Source organism: Podarcis gaigeae (assembly GCF_964106915.1).
Source record: "Podarcis gaigeae genome assembly, chromosome: 1".
Classification (NCBI taxonomy): domain Eukaryota; kingdom Metazoa; phylum Chordata; class Lepidosauria; order Squamata; family Lacertidae; genus Podarcis; species Podarcis gaigeae.
In genome coordinates, this window is record NC_139678.1 from 34,437,828 (window position 1) to 34,465,434 (window position 27,607).

The following is a 27,607-nucleotide window of genomic DNA, read 5'->3' on the forward strand; positions in this document are numbered from 1 at the left end:
CTGTGTCTGTAAAGAAACCCTGATGTGTGTGAGCTGCTTCTCAGTTGAGGCTCAACACCGTTGGGGCATCTTCACAACCAGGTGCTCTGATCATGTGGAGCCCCCTACTCCTAGGGAGCTCATATTTTGGTTTTTGGTTGTTGCAGGAAGCAGGGCTGATGTCAGGGGTGTGGCTAAAATGTGGCTCTGCTCCAAGTCAACATGCCATTGAAATCCACACAAGCAATGTGTGGATAGGTCTAATATTGCTCTAGGTGGACTAGTGGACTGATTTGGTACAAGGCAACTCCCTATCCCTGTGTTCCAAAACCAGTATAATTTGCTTATGTGTTTTAATGCAATTATTTTCACCCCCAGAAATGTGTGTTTTTAAAAAAATGAATAATGCATTAAAAATGTCCCTAATGAATGGAAAGGCACGGATGTTCATTACACTGATTGATGCAGGCAAGTGCGTCTGCTGAAAGGCAAACCTGTTTGTTTGCAGAAGGAATTCCAGGTGTCTAATTGAGTTAACAATTTACTTTGGTATCTTTATTTCCTTCTAGAATCAGCTGCTTCAGTAAATGTCATTCTTCAAAAGCTTATGGGCAAGAGGGAATGAAAACGCCGGTCTTGCTAGGGGCTCCAGTTTATGCATAGATCTTCCATCTTGGGTCAGATAGAAAATTAATCGTATGTTAGCATGAAGTTAAATTAATGAATAGTTCTGCTATTATAGGTTCTGATTTTGCAGTCTGTGTTAAAAGTATGGATGCTGTTGGCAGCTTGAATGGAAAGCTGTGCCAGCCCTGCTTGCATTGCTTTGCATTGGTGTTCCTGTGCCTGTATTTTGCTTCCTAAGCTCTCTGTCCCTGATCAGCAACCCACAGCCACTTCTTGTTCTGCAGCCCCTGCAGAAAACACCCACTCCCTGTCTGAGACCCTGGAGAGCTACTGCCAGTCAGTGTCAGCAGTACAGTGGTACCTTGGTTCTCAAACTTAAACCATTCCGGAATTCCTTTGCAAAACCAAAATGTTCCAAAACCAAGGCACGCTTTCCCATAGAAAGTAATGCAAAATGGATTAATCCATTCCAGACTTTTAAAAACAACCCCTAAAACAGTAATTCAACATGAAATCTTCTATCTAACAAGACCATTGATCCATAAAATGAAAGCAATAATTAATGTACTGCAGTCACACAATAATCAATTAGTCAGGCATTGCCTGAACTGGGTTCCACACAGTCACAAAAACAAAAGAGAGACAAAAACGCAAAATAAATAGCAAAACCTGACAGACCTCATTGTAACACTCAAAACGGAAGTTTGGAACTCAAAACGGAAGTGTAGCACTCAAAATGGAGCACATTCGGCTTCTGCAAAAAGTTCACAAACTGGAGCACTTCCGGGTTCCAAGTTGTTTGAGTACCAAGGCACTTGAGAACCAAGGTACCACTGTACTGAACTAAATGGACTAATGGTCTGACTTAGCTTCCTATGACACCTTTTTTTTTTTTTTGGCAACAAAAATAATTCTTTAGTTTCGTTAATTAAAATTAGATATTATACAAACTAGTAGTGAACATGCATGCATTGTAGTTTGCATAAGTGGATGTAGGCACACCCTTAGCTCACTGACTTTGATCCAGAGAAATGCTCTATTTGGTTCCCCATTACTTTTGCCTTTGTTTTTCAAACAGTGATATCTTATGGGCGGTGCTGCTGCTGCTGTTTGGAAAACAAAATCTGCACCCCCTTCCCATTTGGGCCAACTCTTCTTCTTGCTCTCACGGACGTGCTGGAACACAGGCGTTATTTCGTAACAGGTTTCGTTGAAACTGCTGCGACTTCCTTCCATGTAAATGGGACTTAATTCCACTTAATACGTGCTGGATCAAGGTCTGGTGCAAGCACTCATTTGTAGCAACGAAAGCAATTTTTTGGCTATAAAAACCGATTACTGCCAGCTAATATTTTCATCAAAATAATCGCTTCGCTGATTGCAGTGTTTAGTTATGACTGTGTGCTTGGCGGCATTCGACTTAAGACTAGAGTCTGCTTTATTGCCTGAGATACATATAGGTAATGCTGCTAATTGTATTTGCAATAGCGCCCAGGATGTAGTATAGATGAGGGGCCGCATTGCACGAAGCACATCACAAAGAGATTGGGAGATAGATAGGCAAGCCGGCATGCTTTGTGCTCACGGTCTGATTCTGTGAGCATTTAAACAATTGTCAGACACTTAAGTATGAAGCAAGGCCTTGATGTGATAAGCTCTACCTCGCCTGGGGGGGAACTTCTGCTTGTTGAGACCTTGGCTGATAGCAGAGCTTCTTGAAAGTTCCCGTAGGCCTTCAGGGGACTCTCTTGTGAAGTGTGGGCTTACGTGGCCCATGGAAACAAAAGGTGAATGTCGTAAGTAGGAGCTTCATTCCTTCTTACCCACATAGTGTAGTCTAGTCCATTTTGAAGGTTCAGTTTGCTTGGGAGTTTGAGGCATATTAGTTCCTTTTGGTGCCATCGTGAAAACCCACCCCCAATGTACAGGCCAAGAAGCAATGGTTCAGAAGAAGCAACAGTGAGCACAGAGTGTGCTGTTCTAAAGCAGACTTAGTGCAGGCTCCAGAGTTCAGTGAGCTATAATAACTGCTGGCAGTTTCTACCGTGCTGCTTGTACCAGCACCCAACCAGCACTATTTCAGAGCAATTGGCTTCTTTAAAAAAGGATTAGACAAAAGGATAAGGCTATTAATGGCTGCTAGACACAATGTTCAGCTTCCATTGTCAGAAGCAGGATGCTTCTTCTGAATGGTAGTTCCTGGGAATCGCAAGTGCGGAGAGCACTGTTGCAGGCAGCGTTCAAAATTCACCAGGTGCCAGGCACATTTTGCACTTGGCTGCTGGCCACTTGTGACCAAGTGAAGATGCCCAGATACCAAGGATGATGGAGGTGCGTGCCTGGGGATCCTTGGATCTTGACTGTTTTCACACACTAGCAACACCTCCTGTATAATTATATCTGCACAATCAGAATGAATTTCAGGAGCCCCAAAGTCTTATTGAAGAATACATACAACTTTCAAGCCATCAGGCTCAAAAATGGCAACTAGGCATTCCGTTTTGGCAATTGTAACTCTGGTTGGCTGTTGCGAGAACAGGATACTGGAGTTAATGGGCCGTTGGCCCAATTCAGCAGGCTCTTATGGTGTTTCTTCAGACTTATCCCCCTTTGCATCCCATATCACGGGTCAGTCAAGCTGGCCTTGGGCACTCATTTGAATTGCCACAGTTCCATTTTCTTCCGAACTCAAAGGGGAGAATGGGAGCCTTTTCCACTGGACTCACCTTCTAATATTAGGAATGTGTGGGAGAGATGTTCTCTCCACCCAAAAGAAGAGCTGCTGGATCGGGCCACTGGTCCCTCTGGCCTAGCATCCTGTGGGAAGTCTTGTGGATGCTTTGCTTGACTGCTGCTTGTTCTAATGCGATATCTCTCTTTTTAACCTGAGGTATGGCCTGTTCTCAAGTGCACATGTAGCGTGAGCACATAAAACATAGTCGTCTTTGCTGTCAGATGGTGGCAGCATCTCTCCAGGGTCACTGTCCAAAGGACAAAATACGTGTGTGTGTGTGTGTGTGTGTGTGTGTGTGTGTGTGTGTCCATTGGCAGGGGGAAACTATGTTCCTTCTTGGGTTGAGAGATTAATCCTCTTGCTTTCTCCGTGTAGCAGTTTCCAGCATGATCGATGAACTAGGAAATAATCAGGATTCCTCCATGGTAGGTTATACATCTTAAGACATTTATTTCCCATTGATTACACAGGTAACACCAATGTGCCATTGATATAAATCTCATTGCATTAGCAACAGACTTGACCCCCTATCTAGTCTAGAGCTGGATTTTATAGCATGGCTTGAACACCATCACTTTTCAAGTGAGGTAGGAGAGGTTTATTATTAACAACAAGCAATATGCCCGTCATTATGACGTGTAAAAAGGTCTTGTTTAGTTCACAGAGGTGACTTTCACCCATTTGCATTGTTTTCCCCCTTTATAGGGGAGAAAGTAAAGGGGTGCCCTTGAGAATGATCCCAAGGCTGCTTCTAACGGCACAGCCACAAACATACCTTTATCCTAGGTTCTGTTTTGTGGTCACACTAGACTCTATAATAAGCCTCATTATAGAGACCAGTATCACACTCCAGAGACTAGACAGTAATGCTTGGACTCTTGATAGTCCTTTGTTAACCTAACCTACCTCACAGGGTTGATGTAAGATAAAATGGATTGGGGGGAGAACCATGTATTCCTTCTTAAGTTCCTTGAAGGTGGGATATAAATGTAATTGATGATGATGGTGATAGGTGGCTTGTATATCATTTTTGTTCTTTCTAACATTCATGGAGCTGCAGAAATGTGCAGTGTGTGTCATACAGAGATCAGATGTTATTTGGGTCCTTCCCATGTAAAGATATAACTGGTAAAGTAAATCCCATTGAAATCAGTATGACGTATTTTCAAAAGAGGCTTATGGTTGGACCTTAAGAACATGGATGGAAAAAAGGCAAATAACGATGTCGGGGCTGGAATAAATGAGGGCTGTGGAAACCTGTGGTCTTTCAGGTAATTTTAGACTCCCCAACTGTCATCAGCTCCAGCAAGGGATGGTGGGAGGCAGTCCAACAATGCCTGGAAGGCTGCAGGTTCCCTATTTTTGACTGTTTGGAAGACTAGCAAGAATGAGAACGCGGTGGCAGAAAGTACTAGATGGACCAATATACGACTCTCAAAAACCAGATGGGTTTTTGTGGAAGAAACTGAATTTTAAGGAAAGAAACTTTTGAGGAAAGTGAGTTAGAGTTGATTAATGCTTGTGTATGTAAACTCATGTACTTTTCGTACCTAAGCTTAGAAAGAAGCACACATCACCTCAATTGTGCCCATTGCCTGTACAATGAAACAGTCCAATTTCTTTACTTTATATAGAGAAGGGAGGCCCAGTCCTTTCCCAGCAACTTCTTCTGTGGTTAATTATGAGTGTGGCCATTCTCAATTGCACAGGTACATACATTTTGCCATTTAAAGCTCAGGAACTTGGATCCACCTTTAAAAATAAAATACAAATTAACTGTTAGCCAAGTGCATCATGCAATTGTTGGATGGAGCATTTTCCTAGAATAATTGTGAAGGCTGTGGAAATATGAACTTCTGTGGTTTCTTGTGTGCACTTTACTGTGTGCAGAATTTGGTGTCGGATTTTGGTATGTTCAGTAATCTTGGCCTGTGGCTAAAGTACTGTTTCAGGCATCATCCAATCTTGATTTGCTTTTGAACTCTTGCCACTAGCTTGTTGAAAAATCGCTTACTTTCCCTGGGTTTTCACCTCTGAAGTGATTAATGATAACCAATCACAAGAAGCCCTTGGGAATTACTTTGTACTTATATTGCTTCCTGAATCTGAATATTTCAAAGTCGAGCAATTGGATTGTCATTTTGTTCTTGCGGGTTTGTTTTTTCCCCTTTGCATTTTTGTATTTTTTCCCTCTGAGTTTCTGCTTTGCTGAATTAAGACTCTGTGCATGTTCCATGATCCTACACATCTGGAGAGTGATTGGCATGGGGTCAACAGAGACCTCCTTTTCTCTCTCTCTTCTTCACCTGGCTGTTAACTGTGTGCTCTGAGCCTTCTAGTGATTCACTTCCATGGCATCCACAGGTGAATCAGGCATGACTTCATTTCTTAAAACAAAACATAAGAAATCTTTGATAATTTGTATTAACTGGGGAATATTCAGTAACAAAAAATTGCCATCATTTAGGCACTTTCAGACCAATTGTTTCCACCCACCCCATAAATTAATCTGTACTGTTACCTGCGAGCATCTGTCCCATATGGAGAACCACCTGGTGGAGTTCTCCTATGGAAAATGACCTAATGGAAGATACTCTAGTGATGTTTCAATGACATCAGAACATGGGGCCCCTTCCAGGCCTGCAGTTCTACTCAGAAACAGATTGAAGCATGGAAATCTGCTAGCAATGGCTATCCCTTTCCTCCTAAGTAGAAATGCTGCCAGGGAATGGACCAGACATCACAAAGCATCTTCTTCCTCCTCCTCCTGGGTGCACCTGCTGGTGGGAATGGACCCAGCTACAGTCTGCCAGTGGAGCTATACCTCTGACCTACCAGCAGATCAACTTGCAAGGAAGCACTGTTGCTATAGTATCCCCAGGTAGGGCTGGGAGACAGTCCTGTCTGGCTATAGCAACAGCTCTCCAGGATTCCAGCACAGGCTACACTGACGAGCTATTGATCTGACACAGTATAAGGCAGATTCTTAGGTTCCTGTGACTGGAGCTGCAAATGAAATAATTGGCTGGGACCCTCCTCAGGGTAGCACTTAAATGCAAACAATTCCTGTGCTGGTTTTTGTTGTTGTTGTTTTGTTTTGTTTTGTTTTTTGGTGTGGGTTTTTTTGTTTTGTTTTTTTTTGTTTGTTTTTTTTTTTGCATTTGTGGATTGCATAGATTCAAAGAGGTGCAGGAAAGCTTATAGGATCAAAGGGACAGTGCATACTTACCCTTTTTAAAACCAGACTGAAAATCTCTGATGCTTTAGTTTCAGTTTAGTGATATTGCTGATAAAACACACTTTTCCTACTTCTTACGGATGTATAGCACCATCTTCTATGTGCCTTACACTTTACAAAAAACAGGCAGGACAGGTCCTTGTCAAGTGGCACTTTTATCAATTAATTACTGTATTAATGTTACTAGAACCAGATCAGGTCCAGTGGTTTTTAAACATAGAACCTCACGTTGCCATCTCTAGATATGCATATTTACTTCAAATGGCGCTCCAGAAGGCATTAATTAATTGATACATCAGCTGTGCCAGTATTCTGTTGGGTGATAAATAAAACAGAATTATAAAGTTCTAAATGCTTGCAGGAACTGCTGAAAAATTCAGCAACCACACATTTCCCTGCTGCTGTATAGATATAACTTACACATATATAGATATACTTAAAATAACCTGAAGCAGATTCCTTTTAAGGTTATGACTCTATTCCGTGTTGAAACAGGGAGAAGATCACATATCTTTAAAGCTTTCTTATACCACCTTAACAGCCATGGCTTCCCTCAGAGAATTCTGGGCAACATACATTTTTAAGGGTGTTGAGAGTTGTTAAGAGATGCCCTCACAGAGCTACGGTTCCCAGCACCCTTAAACTACAGCTCCCAGGATTCTTTGAGGGAAGCCATGACTGTGGGTGATATAGATGTTTGGTGAGGATATGACTCTTGGAAGTGAGGAACTGGCAAACAGTCCTTAAAGAAACACCAACCCCCACTTAAATAGACTGCTTCCTGGTACAGTGGTACCACAGGTTACAGACGGTTCAGGTTACAGTCTCTGCTAACCCAGAAATAGTACCTTGGATTAAGAACTTTGCTTCAGGATGAGAACAGAAATTGTGCTTCAGTGGCGTGGCGGGAGAAGGAGGCCCCATTAGCTAAAGTGGTACCTCAGGTTAAGAACAGTTTCAGGTTAAGAACGGACCTCCGGAACGAATTAAGTTCTTAACCCGAGGTACCACTGTATTAGGGAAGGCCCGTCACAAGTTTTCCTTACACAGTGAATATTCTTTCCAAACCCACAAAGCACTGCAAACAAGGCGTAATGCACTATGGTGTCTTCAGAGCAGATGACTCAAGCAAGTGAATGTGTTGCAACTCAGAAGGCCATTATTCTGGGGTCCCTAGTTGATCTTGTTGGCTCAGGGGCAGGATAGAAGCACTATTCATACAAGACACCATTCTCTCAACCTCAACGAGCCACCTGTGCCGTTAGGAAAAAGACACTGGTCAACACCACAAGGTTGTTGTAAGCACTGCTGAGGTTAAGGTGTTCCACAGAGGATGCTCTGAGGGCAGTCCAAATGCCGTTGCTGGATTTATCTTTTAAACCAGGACTGAGGAAACTGTGGCATTTCAGCTCTTACTGGACTCTCATCCACCCCAGTTAACATGGCCACTGGTCAGAATTCTGCCCACTCTCTGGGCCACCCTTCCATGTGCTGTTCATGATGTAGAATGAATGGAAAGCTTTAAACACCTCCAGAAGACCAATCCATCTCTTTATGCAGGTGTTTTCTGGCTCATAAGATTCTTCACACTATTCTGTTTTAGTATTTATTGACATTGAACTGAATGTTTTCTTGATGGCTTTTCTGGATTCATTGATTGGTTGAATTTATATACCGCCTTATACCTGGGAGTCTTAGGGCTGTTCACAGAATAAAAGCAAGATATAAAACCACAAAATACATAATAAAAATAAAAATAACAACCCAATAGCCCCCCCCCCTACAAAAACACATTTTAAAAGGGCATAGGATGTTTTTACCCATGCATTTCTTTGTATTTTGAGTTTTAAGTGTTGTGTATCAATTTTTCTTTTATGTTTAATTGTCTTACTTTGTTGTATGTTAACCCCTCTGGGATTTTGCATATTAAGTAGTATATAAATTAATAATAATAAAAAACTATATCAACTCACTGTATGTATCCCCTTGCATTCAGCTCCGGAAGAATGCGAGAGGCAAGGGAATGAAAGGGTTTTTTGTGTGTACGTTCTTGTCTGGGGATAGTAGGGTGGGGAGGGGGGAGCTTTCAGCAAGAATCAGAACTGAGAAGCGCTGTATGTTTTCTATGTGCTTTCCCTTCCCTCGACCGCTTCTCTGTGAAGTGTACTCTAGAGTGAAGTTTGTGTTTGATTGCTGATAGCCTCACGCTCTGCACGTAGCACTGTCATTAAGCCATCATCTAGCTGGCAAGGAGCCAGATCACACACACAGCAGTTTGAGGAAGTCTCCCTGAACCAAAAGAGCTTCCACTGAAACATGTGTGTGTGTATAGACATACATATATATTATATATCTGTATACATTGATGCACCCGGAGTGTTTGCTCTTGCTAATTGGAGGCTGGCTCCTGACTCCCCTCACCCCCCCCCCCCGTGCAGGAAAATAATTAGTTTTCAACAGCCTCTTGCATTGTCAGCTTGTGATGGCATGGCTGCTTTCTGTGTCCAGTTGATCAGTTCTTAAATTATGGGCACTTCAGGGGGGGCAGAAAATGGGAACATCTGCTGCATGCGATTTAAAAAGGGAAAGCAAGAAGTTTAAATGTTCAGGAACCCAGGAAGGAGCCTAATGAGAGGACAGGAGGAGTTAGGAGGCTTGCAGATAAATATCCATCACAATATAAGTTGAAGGGTGGAGGGGCAGGAAGGGGCTAAAGAGTAAGACAACACCCTTCTCACAAAAGAAAGATTAATTGTTTTGATAATTAGAGCAGACTGTGAGCAAAAATCACAATTCTGTGGCCTGAGCGTTTCTCTCAGCCTTTATCTCCCCCCCCCCAAAAAAAAGCCTTCAGACTTTTGCTCTGTGATGAAAATGCAAAGTGAGAATACACAGCCAGTTTGAGGGGGCAAACTTTTAATTTTTTTATCTATTTTATTCATTTCTAACCCCTGAAATTACATCCCACCCACTCCCAAGCTCGGGACAGGATCCTGCCACCAAGATAAGAGATGGAAAAGATCTCTGCCCCCTACCCCACCCCTGCCCTTAAATTCACCTGGAAGTGAGCCAACTTTTCTCAAGAAAGCCAGTGAGAAAACAGGTCATTTCTCCAGTCAATCCTGGGGCCTAAAAAATGGGGGGGCATTCTTTCAGTTTAAACAAAAGCAACAGGGGAACGTGGAGAAAGTGCTTTGGGTTGTTTTTGGGCAGGACGGGGTCTTTCTCAGACACAGATGAGCTTACATTGTTCCAGTAACTTTTGTGGTGTTCCATCAGCCTCATGATGCATCTTCTGAGGAACGGACGCCCTAGGAAAGTGGTGGACTCTCCTTCATTGGAGGTTTTATAACACAGGTTGGATGGCCCTTTTGTCATGGATACATGAGATTCCTGCATTGCAGGGGGTTGGACTAGATGACCGTCTGGGTTCCTTCCAACTATACAATTCTATGATTGTTTAAGCCTTCATCTAGGTGTTGGTGGAAAGTATATAATGTTTCAGCCCTTCTTCACTCACATTATACTGCCTGAGCTGTCACTTTTTAACATAAGGATTTTTGGGGGTGCGTTATTCTAATCATTTATTCATATACATTTATATATTTAAATATATAGCCTACCTCTTGGTTTTGGATCAGAAAATAGTTATAATTTCCCATTAAAGTCCCATTGCAAATTCAACAGGAAGTTGTTGTTTTTTAAACTCAGTGTAATAGGTGCAAAACCCTACCCCTTAATGACATAAATCCAAAGCCATTTGGAATAGTGTCCTGCAACATTTTTCTAGTTGTGCTGATACAGTTGATTGATAACTCCTAGTAAAAACAGGAAATGTGTGCTTCCCTCTTAAAAATCTCGGGGTAGGATGCATGCCTCCTCCAATTTTATTCCTGCAACAACCCTGTGAGGTAAATTAAGCTGAAGAGATAGTGATTGGACCAAAGTTACCCACTGAGCTTCATAAACTTCACAAATATATTTATGGCATAAGCTTTTGAATGCTAGAGTTTGTGTCTATGGCTTAGTAGGGTTTTGAACCTGTGTCTCTCAAGTTCCTAGTCTGGCACTCTAACCACTACACCACCTTGACCCTGTGAGGTTTCCAGCTGCTCATCATTAGCTGGACTGCATGCATTATTATTATTATTATTAAAAAGAACCTGATCTCTTGAGAGCAAACAACATGCAAACCATGTTCCAGTAAGGCTAATCCATGCCTCTCAACAGACTCTCACGCATGTATTGCCTTCCTGATTGGCTCCTACACAGGGTTAAAAATGGTTCACACACTTTATGATGATCCTTGCAGATTTGGATCTCAGTGTGCAATCGCCACACCAGCTGGTTCACTTTGAATGCACCTGTCATCTGTTCGGGGGAACTGAACTTGAGGCCCTCCTCCAATGCGTAATCAGCACAGCCAAGGTTTAGAGTGCCAAACATCTGTTCAGCTAGCAACCTATGCAGAAACATGTGAACTGGATTTATTATAAACCTATAATTGCTGGTGATTTTATCTTGCTTTTGATTAAAAGCAACATACTGTCTGTTCCATGTTGCAAAACGTCCAGTGTTTCTGTTTTTATGTATATGTGTCTAGAACAAATAAAGCAAGGCATCCGCTACCAATTAATTGCCAATATCTTTTTTATCATAATTTTGCTTTGCTCTCTGTACTGCAAGCATTCTTCAATGAATTTCAACCAGAATTGGAGAGAGAGAGGCTTGTGTAACTAAACCACCAATTGAGTTTTTATGTGGTGGTGGGGATGAAAGGAAGGGTGGAAGAGATGTTTTGCCTGCTGTTTCCTTTCTTGTGTTCTAAATCCGAGGGTTTAGAATATGAATCCAATAATATCTCTCTGGGCAGGACTGTATGAAGTATCGTTGAATGGACATGGCACTATGCCAAGACCGTTTCCTTTGTATAGCCGGTGAGCTGTATGCTGCCCTATATTGGCCCAAGATATCCAATGGTACATATATTAATTTATTCATATTTTCACCAATCAGTACAAGTAGATGAAAACCATGTTTGATGCACTACTGTATTTTAATATTTTGTTGGAAGCCACCCAGAGTGGCTGGAGAAACCCCGCCAGATGGGCGGGGTATTAATAATAATAATAATAATAATAATAATAATACTTTTTTAACCTGTTACCAAACTACTGGCAATCAAATCCTCCTCTCTATAAATTATATTATCTAGTGAGAGAACATTTGTGGTAATGGAAATATTCTGTGTTTGAAGAAGATAGAGAATACATATCAAGTTGCCTTACCCCAGGTCAGGTTAATTGCATACTAGCTCAGGTGGAGGTCTTTCACATCACCTGCCACCTCAGTCTTTTAACTGCAGATGCAAGGCATATCATAGAGCTGGAAGGTGTCCCAAGGGTCATTTAGCCCAACCACCTGCAATGCAGGAATCTCAACTAAAGCATCCATGACAGATGGCCATCCAACCTCTGCTTAAAAACCTCCAAGAAGGAGAGTCCACCACCTTCAACTGTTCCTCATATGACTAGGTTTCCAGACCCTTGATCATCTTGGTTGCCTTCCTCTGCACACATTCCAGCTAGTCAATATCCTTCTTAAATGGCGGCACCCTAAACTGGACATGGTATTCCAGGTGTGGTCTGACTGAGGCAGAATAGAGCAGAACTATAGAACCTGGGAGCATCTTCATGCAGTGCATGCACTCTTCCACTGATCTATGGTTACTCCCATTGCATCTTACTTCAAAGCTTCCTCACCAGGTTGTGGCACCACCTGCCTCCGACCCAGGGGCTTCCAGGTGAGCAGCGGTGCCCATTCCTCCACAGAGAGTGAGGTGAGAATTTCCCCTTGTAACTATGGACACCTGCCTCTCCAGATTAGGAGACACTTGGCCTCCAGCAAGTGGTGGTAATTAAGATAATCAGGAACGACAGCCTCCGGCCTCCAATATTGTTCCAGTTGTAAAAGCAGACTGAATGAGTACGTGCCGTGAAGAACCTCCTTTTCCTGCCCACCTGGAATGCAACATGCATTCTCCCTTGTTGTCTTCACTTGCGCTTTATGGTGGGTGTTTCAAATTTGTTGGTGTGGTAAACTAAACAAAATGAGGACTAACGGTCTATTGAAAATATTCAGAACAAGATGTGTAATACAGTATGTTTTGGCCAGTTCTGTAGCTCAGCCTCAGACAGCAGACACATAGACCATGTCAGCGCAGTCTGATAGATTTGGAAAGCTCAGCAAAAGAGCCAAGAGCGACCTCAGGCTGTAGAGTTTTGTTCCCTTCAAGGCATTTAAATATAAAGCATCCTGAAAGAAGGAAACTGTATCACTTGAACACTTTAAAAGAAAATGAGAGTATATGAGAGAACAGTATGTGATTAAGGTACCTGAAATAAGTGGCTATGGGAAAGCATTTAGAAACGCTCCTTTGAATAAGGGACATATGGCAAACTCAGGGGCAGATAATGAAAATGGAGATAATCTTTAGAGCATCACCATTACAGCCTATTTCCCCACAAGAAAACATGGCCTGTTGTTATCCAGGCCTGGCCAACTCTCAGTCCTGTACTCTGAAACCACACCCTGAAAGTTCTCAACTGGAAAGTTCTCCTTGGAAAGTCCCTGTAAAATGAAAGGGAGCTATTCAAGAGCTTCTGCACACCTGCCATTCATTTCAATGGGATTTGCTCAGGAGAACTTCCTAGTGGATTGTGTCGTTTGAAAATCACTTGAATAACTTAGGGCTGAGAACTAGACATTACACAGAAATATATATACCAAACCCTCTAGTTCCTGTTATCACCGGTAAAAGAAGCTTGGAGTAATTTTTGGAGGATAGAGCTATTGAGAGTTATTAGCCTTGAGGGTTGCATTCTGTCTCCACTGTGGAGGCAGCCTGCCTCTAAATTGCTGGGAATCTCAAGTGGGGAGAGTACTGTTGGACCTGAGTCCTGCTTTTGGGCTTCCCATAGGCATCTAGTTCGCCACTGTGAGAACAGGAAGCTAGACCAGATTGGTCCTTGGCCTTGTCCAGCAGGACTCTTTATTATATTCTAATGTGAGTAAGAAAAACTGTGTGCATGATATGTTTCTGCTTCACATTGCCCCTTCATGCCACTTCCCTCCTCTTGGTCTGCTTCAAATGCATCACGATTTTGGCAGTGATGGAAAGGTAGTTGCCGCTGTCAGTACAAGCATTTTCACGGAATGTCTAGTTTGACCCCTTGAACCCTAGCACTGTAGCACCAGAATGGACTAGAAAGTGACCATACACCAACAACCTGTGCTTACATGGTGCTTGCTCGAATTTTGGGTGGGGTGGGTGTGCATGTGCAGACAGGACAACTTCAGGCAGGATTGGGCCAACCATTCCTACACTAATACTGCAGAATTTTTAAAATGTCTTTTTAAGTTCTCTGCCGGCATTTGATTGACTATTCCTCAATTTCACCTGCTTCTAATCTCCAGCTTAAAATTATTTACGAATCAGTTGAAATGAGAATGAGTTTCACATTCTTCATCCAGGAGCGTTGCTTCTTAAGAGCATTGATTTTACAGGAGAATGGGGTGTGTGTGAATAATCTTGTTAGCACCTACAGAAATCAGTCTGTGATCAGTGGGTGAAAAGCTCGGCATTGTTTGGGTCATGGCAAAAAAGAGTAAATAGAAAGTTTAAGAAAAAAGTGGAAACATTATTGGGGGGTTTGTTTATTCATTTTTTAATTAAAAAAATATTCACTTAATTCTATTGGTATCTGCAAATATTTTATCCATTTCTCTTCTACATTATCCCCTTATTGCCATTTTATCTCGTTCATACTGGTTTTCTCATCTCAGTTTGGTATCCTCTTGATTTCAGTTTGTGTTATGCACTTTGCTTGCTTCTGTGTCAATTATCATTGATTCCCAGGGTGGGGTATATGTTTCTCTCAACAGTTTTACTGTGAGCGTTCCATTGATGTTTGCTGTTTATGCATTTTAAGTATTTTCTTCAAAAAACAACAATAATAAAACATCCATGAAGAAAAATCTAACTAGTGTTCATTCTCTTTGCATTTCATCGCTTAGGCAATGGTAGCCTGCTACCCTGGAAATGGAACTGGCTATGTGCGTCATGTAGACAATCCCAATGGCGATGGGCGCTGTATCACCTGTATTTACTACCTGAACAAGAACTGGGATTCGAAGGTAGGAAGACGGTGATATTTTGAGATGCACTCAAAGCTTGCCTTCTGCATTGTACTGCTTTTTTACACTTTGATACTGTATTGAACTGTGTCTTCGGCCAGGAGTAGCAGGTGAGACGCACAGTGCTGTGGACAGCATTTTTGTTGCCAGGTGGATTCTGTTGTGCAACTTAAGTGCTCTGACTTCGCTGATGCACTGCTCCACCCCACCCCAGAATGTGGCAGTGCTACCATTGCCATGAGGTGATGCCAGCTGTGATGCTTCCCCTGGCCATCCGCTCCTGGCCTAAGCCAGACTTCCCCAATCTAGCACATCCAGATGTTTCAGACGACAACTTCTCTCAGCCTCGTCTGGCACACCTAATGGGAGTTGTAGTCAAAAACACCAGGAGGGCACTAGGTTGGAAAGCAACTGAACCATAACACCATTGTGTTACTGGATACATAACCACTGTTTACAGTGAGCACAGGGAAAACGTGAAGCTAAAATTCATTTCCTTGTTGCATTATTTTTATTTCCATTTGACACACAATTTTTGGAAGGCAATTAGTTATTTGGAGGTTCTGGGCCTGAGGGTTTATAGAGATGGATAATGAAGGTTTTAGGCTGATGAAAACAAAACAACACCGCAAAGAAACAAATGTGCTTTTGGCAGCTGAAGCAGATTACATAAAGAATCACAGGATAGTTTGTAGTCCTCTCATCCTTTGAACTATCCCTCCCTCCCATGAAACAGCCTTTAAAGAATGCTAAAGGAACAATTGTGCTTATGAGGGATTTTTTTTTGGTCTTGCGTTATGCAGAAGGAGGTTGTGCAAACTTTGTATTTTTTCATTATCTGGTAAGCCTCACCCTCCCATGCCTTAGCCTAAACCTCATAAATAGCAGTGTATTTGCTAACATACCTGTTCAGGGCTTGGAAGCAGTTTGCCATGATGTACCTGAAGAGAAATGAGTTGGCATTGTGCCCTTAAAAGGTAAAGGTAAAGGTACCCCTGCCCGTACAGGACAGTCTTGACAGACTCTGGGGTTGTGCGCCCATCTCACTTAAGAGGCCAGGGGCCAGCGCTGTCCGGAGACACTTCCGGGTCACGTGGCCAGCGTGACATCGCTGCTCTGGCGAGCCAGAGCCGCACACGGAAACGCCGTTTACCTTCCCGCTGGGAAGCGGTCCCTATTTATCTACTTGCACCCGGAGATGCTTTCGAACTGCTAGATGGGCAGGCGCTGGGACCGAGCAGCGGGAGCGCACCTCGCTGCGGGGATTCGAACCGCCGACCTTTCGATCGGCAAATCCTAGGTGCTGAGGCTTTTACCCACAGCGCCACCTGCGTCCCATATTGTGCCCTTAGGATCTGTCAAAAACCTCAATTTTCAAAGCCCTGAGTGGGGGGGGGGAATCTTCTACAGTCAATAGCAGTGCCCAGCCCTCGTGACTGACAAGAAAATATTGACAGAATGGCCCAGCTTGCACATCGTGGTAAAACATTGCTCACTTCTATTCTCTTGTCCTGGGAAGAAGCAAAGCACAATCCCTGGCTTAGCTTTGCAGCTGAACTGGGGATTGTGATTTGTTTGCTGCAAAACTCCAACTCAGTAATCCAAGAACAAACTCAGCTACTGATTGTGGTTTCTTGGGAACAAAACAAGCCATGATCCCTGATTCGGACATAACACAAAGCCAAGCATTCGTGGCTTCAAGGAGCGAAATAGACCATAAAGGTGTGATCGTGGTAAACCGTTGATGTGCAAACCAAGTCAGTAAGATCCCAAACCCTCTGAGTAGGGAATAGAAGAACCCGGACTACATTTTCTTAGAACTCTTTTCTGCTTAGAGTTTTGTTTAAATATAAGTAGTATATAAATTGCCCGAGCGAATGAAATGAGTTGCTGCCTCCTGGGGGACTCATTATAACTTGCAAGCTGCCATATTATTAGGACCAATTCCCTAAAATTTTTTTTTAAGTATACACAAAAGTGTCTACAAGTGGCAAACACAAGTATCGTATATGTAGCTTATCTGGAGCTATAATTGGCTGCAATCCCCTATTGAAATGTGTCAACCTGGACTTATTCTGGGAGCTCAGAGGCGACTGGAAAATGCTTCCAAACTCCACCATGGTTTTAAAAGGCCTTAAGGCAGCACAGGTTGGCTGGCAGATTGTGGAACCAGAGACGGCTTTGATGTCTGCGTGGTTAGACTCTTCATCCAAGTGTTGGCATTTCCCAGGAAGAAAATGTACCTGCCGTTTCCATTGATGCTTCCCACACTCCTTGTGAAATAAAACTCTCAACCAAAGTGACAGTCCTGTGGGTGTGCCCCATGGCTTACAGTTGGGCTGCTGTGTAAGTGCCAGTAACAAGCCTGAGAGCAATAAATAAACAGAGGGGAGTGGGGTAAATAAAGTCCCCAGGTTTGGCGTATCAGAAACAAAACAGTGACGAAACTCTTGCCCCATCTGTGCTATGCATTTAAAGCCATGTCACATCACTTCAAACAGCCATGGCTCCCCCTGGAGAAACCTGGGAACTCTACTTTGTTAAGGGTGCTGAGAGTTGTTAGGAGATGTTGCTTCGCCTCAGAGAGCTACAGTTATCAGAGTGGTTTTGCAACCAATCTCTCTTCTCAGGGAACTCTGTGAATTGTTGCTCTGTGAGGGTCATAGGAGCCTCCTTGGGACTTTTAACAAACTAGATTTTACTTTTACAACAGTGTCCCACGCGGAAGTTTATGGGGACGGGCGGGATCCGAAGAGAAACAACCGTATATGCAAGTGTACACTTTGAAATATTCTCAAGAATCACACCTCGCTTGCAAGATACAACAAATCCGCCAGGAAGCAGCAACCTTTTTTAAGAAAAGAAAAGAAAACCAAACACCACCACAAATGATAAGACAAGCATTCTATAAAAAGAAAGAATAAATAAAGCTGTTTCTTTTCTGTCATGTGCCTAAACAGAGGTATACTTCTGTATTTATCCTGTTGACAGTCAGTCATCATTCCTAAGCCCATTAACGGTGCTTCTCCCAGTAATATTTTTCCTTTTACTTTGCATTGAATCTCCCCCTCTGTTTCTCAAACACTTATGATTCACAACCATACCTTAAATTTTCTTAAGTTTAAAAATGAATCCTCTTCCTTTCTCTCTCTCTCTCAAGCTACATGGTGGAATTCTACGAATATTCCCGGAGGGCAAGTCCTACGTAGCAGACGTTGAACCCCTGTTCGACAGATTACTTTTTTTCTGGTCAGATCGAAGGAACCCACATGAAGTGCAACCCTCCTATGCAACAAGGTAAAGAAGATGTGAGTTAAAAAACAAAAACAAAACCATTGGATGATACCCAGTTGTGGCATCTGTGAGTGGAATGGACTTTAATTCTGGCACTCAGGCTACCCCTGCCTCTCCCTGTTTCATGTGTGCTCCCCAAATCTGCCCTGGAGGATTGAGGACCCTCCAGAGCAGATTTGGACACAACGTGGAAGAGGAGGAATAGGAAGAGAACATTTGCTCACGTGACAGTGGATTTCATCCATGGATATTTTGCATTTTTATGTCCTTGCTCCCAAGATAGACAGCAGTTGATTGGTTTTAGTTGTTGGGTGGGTGCTCTGTTGATGGTGAATTAGTTACCCCACTGCGTTGATTTTATGAATTGTGGTTCAGTGGGCTTTATTGGTTTTGTTTATTTTGAATATTGTTTTAATTGTGTATTCTTTTGCACATCACCTAGAGAAACATTGTTATTCAAGTAATAAATAGTAAATGGGTTCATCTGAGTCATTAGAGGAAGCCCTGATAAGGACTTCCTCTTGCACAACAGGGCTTCCCCCCTTCTCCCCCCCCCCCCCACCTGCAGATGGGCTCAGGCCAGGAGGAGAAGAGGAATCATTCCATCTGCCAAGCCAAAATGTTTGCCCTAACACAACAATGCCTTAGTGCGACACTGAGATGTTAGAAGACATCTGAGGGCAGCCCTGTTTAGGGAAGCTTTTAATGTTTAATAGACTATTGTATTTTAATATTCTGTTGAAAGTTGCCCAGACTTAGCTATTAAAGCTGAATTTTGCTGAAGAAATTAGCAAGGACAAAAATCTGTATTGTTTGTTTGCTTGTTTATTACTAAGAGCATTTGTATGTCACTCTACAATCCCAATTCTCTGGGTGGCATACAGTAAATAAGTGTATAAACAACTTAAATACAACATAAAACATAAGACCATCAAATCAAAAGCAACATAAATTTTAAAAAAGAACAAAATTCACCAGAATCCCAAAATCAAAATAGATTAAAATGGGATTATATTATGAGTTATTTAAAAACCATCAAGAAACTGCCTATGAACCATCATAAACACAGTTTTGATTCATTATCTTTATTTTTCACCATAGCTTCTTCTAATGCCATATTTTATGATTGTGAGGAAATGACTTAATGATTTTTCACATTTAGAATAAATAAAAGCCCTGAATGACGGTGATTTGCATATGCATGGTTTTGTTTAAAGCACTATGCAAATTAATGTTGACCTCTTGGCTCAACATATGATTCCTATTGTGCTTCTGGATGCTGAACATGTTGTCCAACCCTGTTCAAAAAAGAACCTCCAGCTGGCAGATTTTTCTAACCCACCTAGGTCTGGTGCATGTAAGCAAGCACTTCTTTCAAAACAGCCCCATAAAGGTTGAGGTATATAGCAAATGCTTTGTTGACAGTGGCTTTCCATGTAAATCCTGGCTTGGAGGATTGAGACCTAAGTTTAATGTGGCAAAATAAGCACAAACTTCAGGCACCTGCATACATCTGTTTTGCTCCCCACTTTGTGCAAGCAAGCAAGCAAGCAAACCAACCAACCAAGAGCCACAATTTGCTGTAGCTTCTGGTTCTGCCCAAATCAGGAAACTCTGTTTAATAGTTTTCATACAAGCCAGGATCTGGAAGCCAACTTTAGACCATATGACTTCATATTCTAGCTTGTTTGGAAGCTATCAACCATAGTTTCCTGATTCCGATGTAAAAGGAAACTATGGCTAGCTGTGGTCCCTGGCTCATTTCATCACTTGTGCAAAAGGAGGGGTGAAGTGGCTGCAGTTAGTTGTCTGAAGCTCCTGTTGACTTGAACCTTTGCCTGCCACCATTATTTCCCACATCCCTTTGCCACTGTTTATGCTGCTGCTGCCATGATTGCTCTCACTGATCTGGGCATGTGTAAAATATTTTTGCTCATGTGGTTCTTTCTGATGGCATTTTTACATTAGTGACACCTGATGATCTTTGCTTTAGACAGTGTACTAGGTAGCTATAGTCCATTATTTTCATATTTCATAATATTGCCATAAAGAACTTCGAGACAACTTAGGTTACCTGTTGTATGCTGTGTTACTCTCTAGATGTGTCTATAACCGGATGGAGATGAATGCATAAAAAACAGCTGTATTTGTCTGCCTATTTATATCTGTGTGCCTTGCATGCAAATGAACAGAGTTGTGATGTGCATGCCTAGACTGTCACCTACTGACCAATTTGGCTGCTTATTAATATATTTCTAACATTGAAGTGAATCACTGTTTCTGTATTATTATTATTATTATTATTATTATTATTATTATTATTATTATTTATATGAGAGAAAAGTGTAGTTTTCTCTTCTCTCAGGGTAGCATTTAGAGACTTAAATCAATTTCCTCTCCTTTACAGGTATGCCATGACTGTGTGGTATTTTGATGCTGAAGAAAGAGCAGAAGCCAAAAAGAAATTCAGGAATTTAGTTGGTATGTTCATTTATTTATGACATCATCAAATCTGCCACCCATCATATTGTGATATTAGAATTAATTACATGAAACTCACCTTAGGCCTGATCCAGGAATTCAATTCATATGTGAAAATAGGTTTCTGCCAGAAGATGTACTGTATAGTATGCAGCAGCCTGTCTGCATTCCACAATTTGGGCAATGCAGTCAGAGTATTTATCCCCCATGCAGAAGCGTCTCTGAAACTGTTGCATCTTCAGAATGAGCAGTTTGCTCACAATCTTCGACCGTGCCTGCCTTTCCCTTGATTGGCCACTGGACTTTAAATCAGATAATATAAGTTGTTTATAAGTGAGCTTCAAAATATGTAATGGCCCAGTTCACACGTCACACCAGTCCATAGTTTAGAACAAACTATGGTTTAGTGTGAGCAAGCAGCATCTGGCTCATGCCTTATTCCTGCTGCCACAGCTAGACCACACAGAGTTTGGCTTCTCATGTTGCCTGAACTGGGGGTTGTTGGTTTATTTCCTCCAAACCACGAGTGGAAAGCCAAGAAACCTTGGTTACCACTTGTGGTTTGTTTGGATGAAACAACCCACGAGTCAAGTTCAGATGACACCAACCAAACTCTGGTTTGTTTCTTCTCTAGCAAGGCAGAAGCAGGAGTATGGGAAGGAATGACTCTGGTATGTTTGAGCAAGGTGCACCAGGATGCCACTCCTTCACTTTAAACCATTGGTAGGCAAACTAAGGCCCAGGGGCCGGATCTGGCCCAATTGCCTTCTAAATCTGATCCACGGACAGTCCAGGAATCAGCATGTTTTTACATGAGTAGAATGTACCCTTTTATTTTAAATGCATCTCTGGGTTATTTGTGGGGCTGCCTGGTGTTTTTACATGAGTAGAAGGTGTGCTTTTATTTTAAATGCATCTCTGGGTTATTTGTGGGGCATAGGAATTCGTTCATCCCCCCTCCAAAGAAATATAGTCCAGCCCCCCACAAGATCTGAGGGACAGTGGACTGGCCCCCTGCTGAAAAAGTTTGCTGACCCCTGCTATAAACCATAGTTTGTTTTAAAATACGGCTTGATATGATGCCAGACCAAGATAAGGGAAGTGTAGCTGCTGCTGCTGCTGCTGTTCTGGATGATGTGATCTCATTGTGCCAATGATGTGGAGGGTGGGTGGGAAAATTTGAACCGCAATCACAAATCATCTTAGAATTAAACATTTGCTTTGAAGGTAGGAAAGAGAAGCAGAGAGGTGGCAACTATACATTCCCCAAAACATTTAGTTTCAGCCTACTCAGATTTCTCTAGTTCTCATTGCAGATTTAGCATTTGAGAGATCCTTTTAAAAAACTAAAATAAAAAATAGTACAGTTTTGATAAGCAGCAAGACCAGGGTTTGGTTTTCAAGCATGTGGTGGTGTAGTTAAGACCACAAAATTCTGGGTTCAGATTCCTGCTACTACAAACCCGAACAGTAAGAATGTTGCCATTTTCTCTAGGAAGGATATATAAACTCAGATATTCAGTATGAGTACTGTGTTGGCCTGCCTGCAACATGTATTCTGGCATTTAATCATATATTTGGTCTTTCATTGTAGATGCAGGGAAGACAGAAGCAGTTCTCAACGAAGACTGAACAGAGGGATACCCAACGTAATTCCTTTTAATGATGATTACGGGACTGTTTTGCAAGCAATAAGATCCAAAGATGTGGTCTGTTTCCGGTGATTACTGGACTCTCTTCTTGCAGAAATGCACTAATTTTTTGGGCACTGTCTAGCATTTGCATATTACAGTGATGGTACTCCTGGCAGCTTCCTACCACATCCATTTGGCATAAAGCACCCCTCTTTTCTACCTGCCTTTTAAGTGAAGAACGCCACCAGGTGTTGTTTTTTAGAAAGTGAAGAATATCACCAAGCCTGGTGCTAATGACAAGACCGAGTTGGCAGTACTCGTAATAAAGATCCTAAGCATTCGAAACTGTTGGGGAAACCTGAGTCTTGATTTGCACTTTATGTACGTTTTTCTAGTTCAATGGGAAGGATCCCTCTCTGGCAGACTGCAGATGGGCAGCAACAGAAGCAATCAGGGATGCAAAACGGAACTACAGTACACGTCTGTCAGGAGCCAACTTCATTATGTTCAACGTGGGGCCTTTGATGGGCCGCCTTGTCACTTTGCTGCACAGGCTATTGGCTTCACCAGCCTATATTGTTAATCCCCCCCTAAAAGGATAAGCCTCCCATTTCCCATAAAATTGCCTGGATTTTATTCATGTTGCTAAAGCCAAGCAGCAGCAGCAGCAGCGTTCCATTGCTCTGCCTTTTAGAGCCCCAGGACAGAGGTGGAAGCAGTTGAGCAGCTGTCCACTGTTTCCTTTTCCCCCCTCTTCTTTTTCTGAAGTATGAATGATCTGTCTATACACATTTTACGAAGCAGCCACCTCCTACCCAAATTTGTAAACCTTTTTTAAATAAAAAAAAAAGTTGATGATAAACTGAATACATATATGCCAAGAATTCACCTAGTCAAGCTTTATTTTTATTCTTTTAAAACTGATCTTCCAACTGCCACAATTTGAATGATGGAAATGTAACTCTGTCTGTTTTTTTTTTTTTTTTTTTTTTTTTTTTTGACCTGGCAATTGCATGGCAGGATAGCTGTGGTCAGATACAGAATGCATTCCTGAGTCACTTTACATCTCTGATTTAATTTCTCCTCTGACATTAATGGAGCTCGGATTGTACAATTGAATCTCAGACCTAATCTCTGTTGTTTGTGAGTCTATGAGGAAATGTGTTAAATACTTCAACCTTTACAGCTCAATCCTAAAATTTGTTGTGCCAGCAAAAAGTGTCAGATGGGACGTACGATACTGTCTGTACCTACGCAATATCATAGCAGATTACCTTGCAGGCAGACATGCTATAGAAACATTTTGGACTAAGGTTCATAGTCTCTGTGGTGCCAAGTCATATCCCCACTGCAGGTCAGATGTTTGTGTATTTTTATTTCAGGGTATGTTGTGATTTGTGTGGGGAGAAATTACTTGGTCCCAGGTTTTACATTACTGCAGGAAAATATTTCCTTCCTGCATTTGAGCCATGAATTGTGCTGAGACAGGATTAGTAATTACCAAGCACAAGTTTTCTTACCCTAGTTTCACTTTTTTAAAGGAGAGAGAAAAGAAAACTTTTTTATTCTCAGTAGCAGAAACCTAGACATTCAGCACTTACCATAGATCATGCGTAGAATGGGAGCAATACAATGGTTACTTCCCTCAAAATCGTATTATTTTCACCAAAGTATGTAACACAAACAACACAGGAGTATAAATTCACTCATTTCATTGATACCTATAGCAATGATGTGAACCTTGCTTTGTTCTTCCATATGTATATATTTTCTTCCATGTTCCATATATTTCCACAAACTTAATTGACACAGGCAGTTTGCTTTTTTCTTGTTCATACAAACCAACATTTTCTTCAGTGGTTTCATTTTGTGCTATTACTCTTTATACATTTAAATAAGGAATGACCATTATCATATTCCCAGACAAGCACAGTGCTCTCCCAGAACTAAAGCCCATGAACAAGACTAATATTTAAGCATTGCTTAGTCTTAGCACATACCTGTGTGTGTGTGATAAATATTAAGCCACTTAACAACATAGCATGTAAAGGCAATATGTTTTGTAGCAAATTAACAGTTGTTTCTTTAAGGGAAAAAATGACTTTCTTGCTGCCATATGTGAAGTCTAATTTTGAAATGCTTCTGAACGATTCCATGTCCTCGGGTTCCTGTGTGATCAAGATGGTTTTAGGCATCTTGGTGGGATTGCTGTGTGACTTCAACACAAAGAGCCTGCTTAATTTCTGAAAGAATTGATCAGCTCAATTTAGACTTCAATAGATAAACATAGAAGCTGATTCATCCCATCTGTGCTAGTGAGTGATAAAACCTCCCCCCTCACAGATAACATAAATAGCTCACATCAGTTGAAAAAGAACTATATTACCACACACTTTTATAAAGCTACTGTCAGTTTCGTTGTTCTGTATGGGACAATGACTAAAGATTATCGTATTGTCCTCACCACTCATAGATAAGTAACAGCCTGCGTGCTCATCTTTCTTAACTCCTAAGCATCTAAAAACTTGAAAATGCAGGAATACTCAGAACTATGGTTGTAAGCGTGGTAAAGTATTTGAATGTTTTAGTGATGTTATATTTATGCAAAATTTTGGATACTGTTCAGATTATTACAAAAAATGGGTGAACTGTTTTGAATGGTTCTGAATTCTGTTTCAGCAAACAGTCTAAGTGGTCTATTAAGAAATGGTGGCAGCAGATCAATGAAATAATTGGATCAAGCTAAAAAGTATTGATGGTTGAGTTTTATATGAGTGAAATATTCACTGTTGGTATCTCAACCAAACGGCGCCAACTGGACATGGGAACTGGAAGGGGTGTGAAATAATTCCAGTGCCTTTAGTAATAATGAAGTATGATTACTAGACATTTGAGTTTCACCTCAGATGCTCTTACCTGAGGTCAAATACTGCAATTCAGCATTGTGTGTGGAGTGACAGCATAATACTCCCTATATGAATACATGGTGTGTGCACCATTAAGAGCACAGGATTGCAGCCTTCATTGATTAGTCTAATGGTTGACTCAATTAAAAGCATGCAGCCCAATAATTACCTTTCCAAATCTGTTTCCTTTGCACATCAAACACACGAGGCAAAGTTGCTGTTCAAAGCAATTGCGTTTGCTGTGGAATAAACATTGGGCAAAAATGCCAGCTTTCTTAAAAAAACAAAAGAACTATTCCTATGAGTAGGCTATTTGTATTTTAAACCTGGATGCCCATTTGTAGGCTTCCTGTGCCAAAAGACTTGTGGTAATCTCATATTCCTCCAGTGTTTCCTTTGCTCCTATGAGGTATCAACTTCAGGGGAGTCAGGTGGAGAGTCCAGAAATTGTAGTCTTTAATTTGCATCTCATACAAATGTTTTGTTCCATACCCACTGATTAGGTAATTTTTGGTATTTTCATAATAATTGATTTCTAATTTTGCTTGCATGAAAATTGTATCCATTTGCTGGCAAATCTCTCTCTCTCTGGTTTTCGCTTTTTACACCTGTGACTCACTCCCCAACAATCTCTGGGAGTGCATTTTGGACATACCTTTTGCCAGGCTACATGCTGGTCATCGTTGCTGGCAGGTGGGCCGATTACTGAAACATTCTGTGGTATTTTGCTGTTCTCCCCACATTTTGTGTTCATGTTAATTTAAAAAGAAAAATGTGGAAAAAAGTGTTTCAGGAGTCAATAAACACTGGGTCATACCATCATACTCTGTACTGACTCAATAATTCATTTCCATATATTCCTATTTTCTACCGAAAAGCTGGGAGCAAACCTTGGTTTATAATGCTGCAGATTTTATCAGCGTGTGAAGTCTATCGTGAATCGTTGTGGCTGGACTTGGGCGCTGAGTCAATAGGGGGCTGCAACAGCGATGTAGAATGGGAGGCGAGAGGCGCACCAGTTTTTAATGTTGCACATGGTGCCGCTGGAATTTGAGATCCCAAGGTCTGCCGCTGGTTCCATCTTGCCATTATTAATTCTTTCCAATACATTATCAGGCTCTGGCTCCTTCCATTCTGCAATTCAACTACACATCTCCTCCGTTCAAAAATAAAAATACAAACTCCACAGAATCACAGACTTGTAGGATTGGAGGGAACTATGAGGATCATTCTAGTCCAGGCTTCCTCAACCTCTGCCCTCCAGATGTTTTTAGCCTACAACTCCCATAATCCCTAGCTAGTATGACCAGTGGTCAGGGATGATGGGAATTGTAGTCTCAAAATATCTGGGGGGGGGGGGCAAGGTTGAGGAAGCCTGCTCTAGTCCAACCACCCACAATGCAGGAATCTGTCACCCAACATGAGGCTCAAACCCATGACCCTTGGATTAAGAGTCTCATGCTCTACTAACTGAGCTATCCCTTGAACCATTGATTTATGGGCAGTACAATCCAAAAGGGTAGATGAGGCAGTGGAACTACTGAATCCAAGGTCTTGCCTCACTCACCCCAGTAGAGAAGAAGATGGGGAAAAGGTTTTCCTTCCAAATGGTCTGTTGGAAAAGTAAATATGCATGTCATCAATAAGGCCAGCAAATTCCTCCCCGCCTTCTGGTTTCATTTTGGAGGCATAGCAGGGCTTTGGAGCTAGCAGATTCAAAGCCTTTTGCAATTTGCCCACAGAATGCCACCTTTTTGCAATACACTGTCAAAGCACTGAGGGTAGAGACACAGCGCAATGAGGAAATCTCCACAGACGGATCTGCTCTGCCCACAAAGAGGGAGATCTACAATAGGCTTGCACCCTCACAACAACAACAAATCTCCTTGGATGCACTCCTGCTGTTGCTGCAATTTCTGTAATCACCGTGTGCAAACCGGGGGTGTGCCTACACTTTTCTGTGCATCTGTGCATCTCCTGTATTTAGCAATGATTGCAAGAGATCGACTGGAGACTGTTCTGAAGCAAAACACTCCCCACTGTAAATATTTGCACTTCCTCAGTATTAAGTGTCGGATTAAAAAGTTCTGAATATGCTCAGGGAAGAAGTCCTCTGTGCTTTTCAATATTGATTACCATTTCCCATCCACTCAAGTTTTAAACCAGGTTGGGCATTTTCTATGTAAGCATCTAAGCTTTGGGGCAGCTCCACACCTTAAATTGCTTTTAGGTTGTCTTGTCTTGCCTGTTTGTATGACAAACATCACAGTAGTAAACTGTGGCTTCATACCTCTTTTCTGGTGCTTCCCCCTAAAGGCTGCAGAGAAGACAACAGAACTGGCCTCCAATGAGTGGCAGCAGCAGTAGGCAATGTTTCTTGGAGGCCAGATCTGCTGCCCCTGCGGATCCTGCTGCCCAAGGCAGTCACCTCACATTGCCTCATGGGCTGGCCGGCCCTGTGTATAGAGGAACATAGTACTCTGCCTCATACTGCTTCAGCTGATTGGCCCATCAAGTT

The 27,607-nt window shown here is 42.0% G+C and overlaps 1 protein-coding gene across 2 annotated transcripts in view; it reads left to right on the forward strand.

Moving 5' to 3' along the window:
• EGLN3 (egl-9 family hypoxia inducible factor 3) overlaps window positions 1–25,911 on the forward strand; it is a 39,312-nt gene extending 13,401 nt beyond the window's left edge. For both annotated transcript variants that reach the window (XM_083741694.1, XM_083741695.1), the window contains exons 2-5: window positions 14,655–14,774; window positions 17,935–18,071; window positions 20,476–20,549; window positions 22,144–25,911. In XM_083741694.1, coding sequence (XP_083597820.1) covers window positions 14,655–14,774; window positions 17,935–18,071; window positions 20,476–20,549; window positions 22,144–22,181 — 369 coding nt within the window. In that variant the 3' untranslated portion in view covers window positions 22,182–25,911. The remainder of the gene's footprint in view (window positions 1–14,654; window positions 14,775–17,934; window positions 18,072–20,475; window positions 20,550–22,143) is intronic.
• The last annotated feature ends 1,696 nt before the right edge of the window (window positions 25,912–27,607 follow it).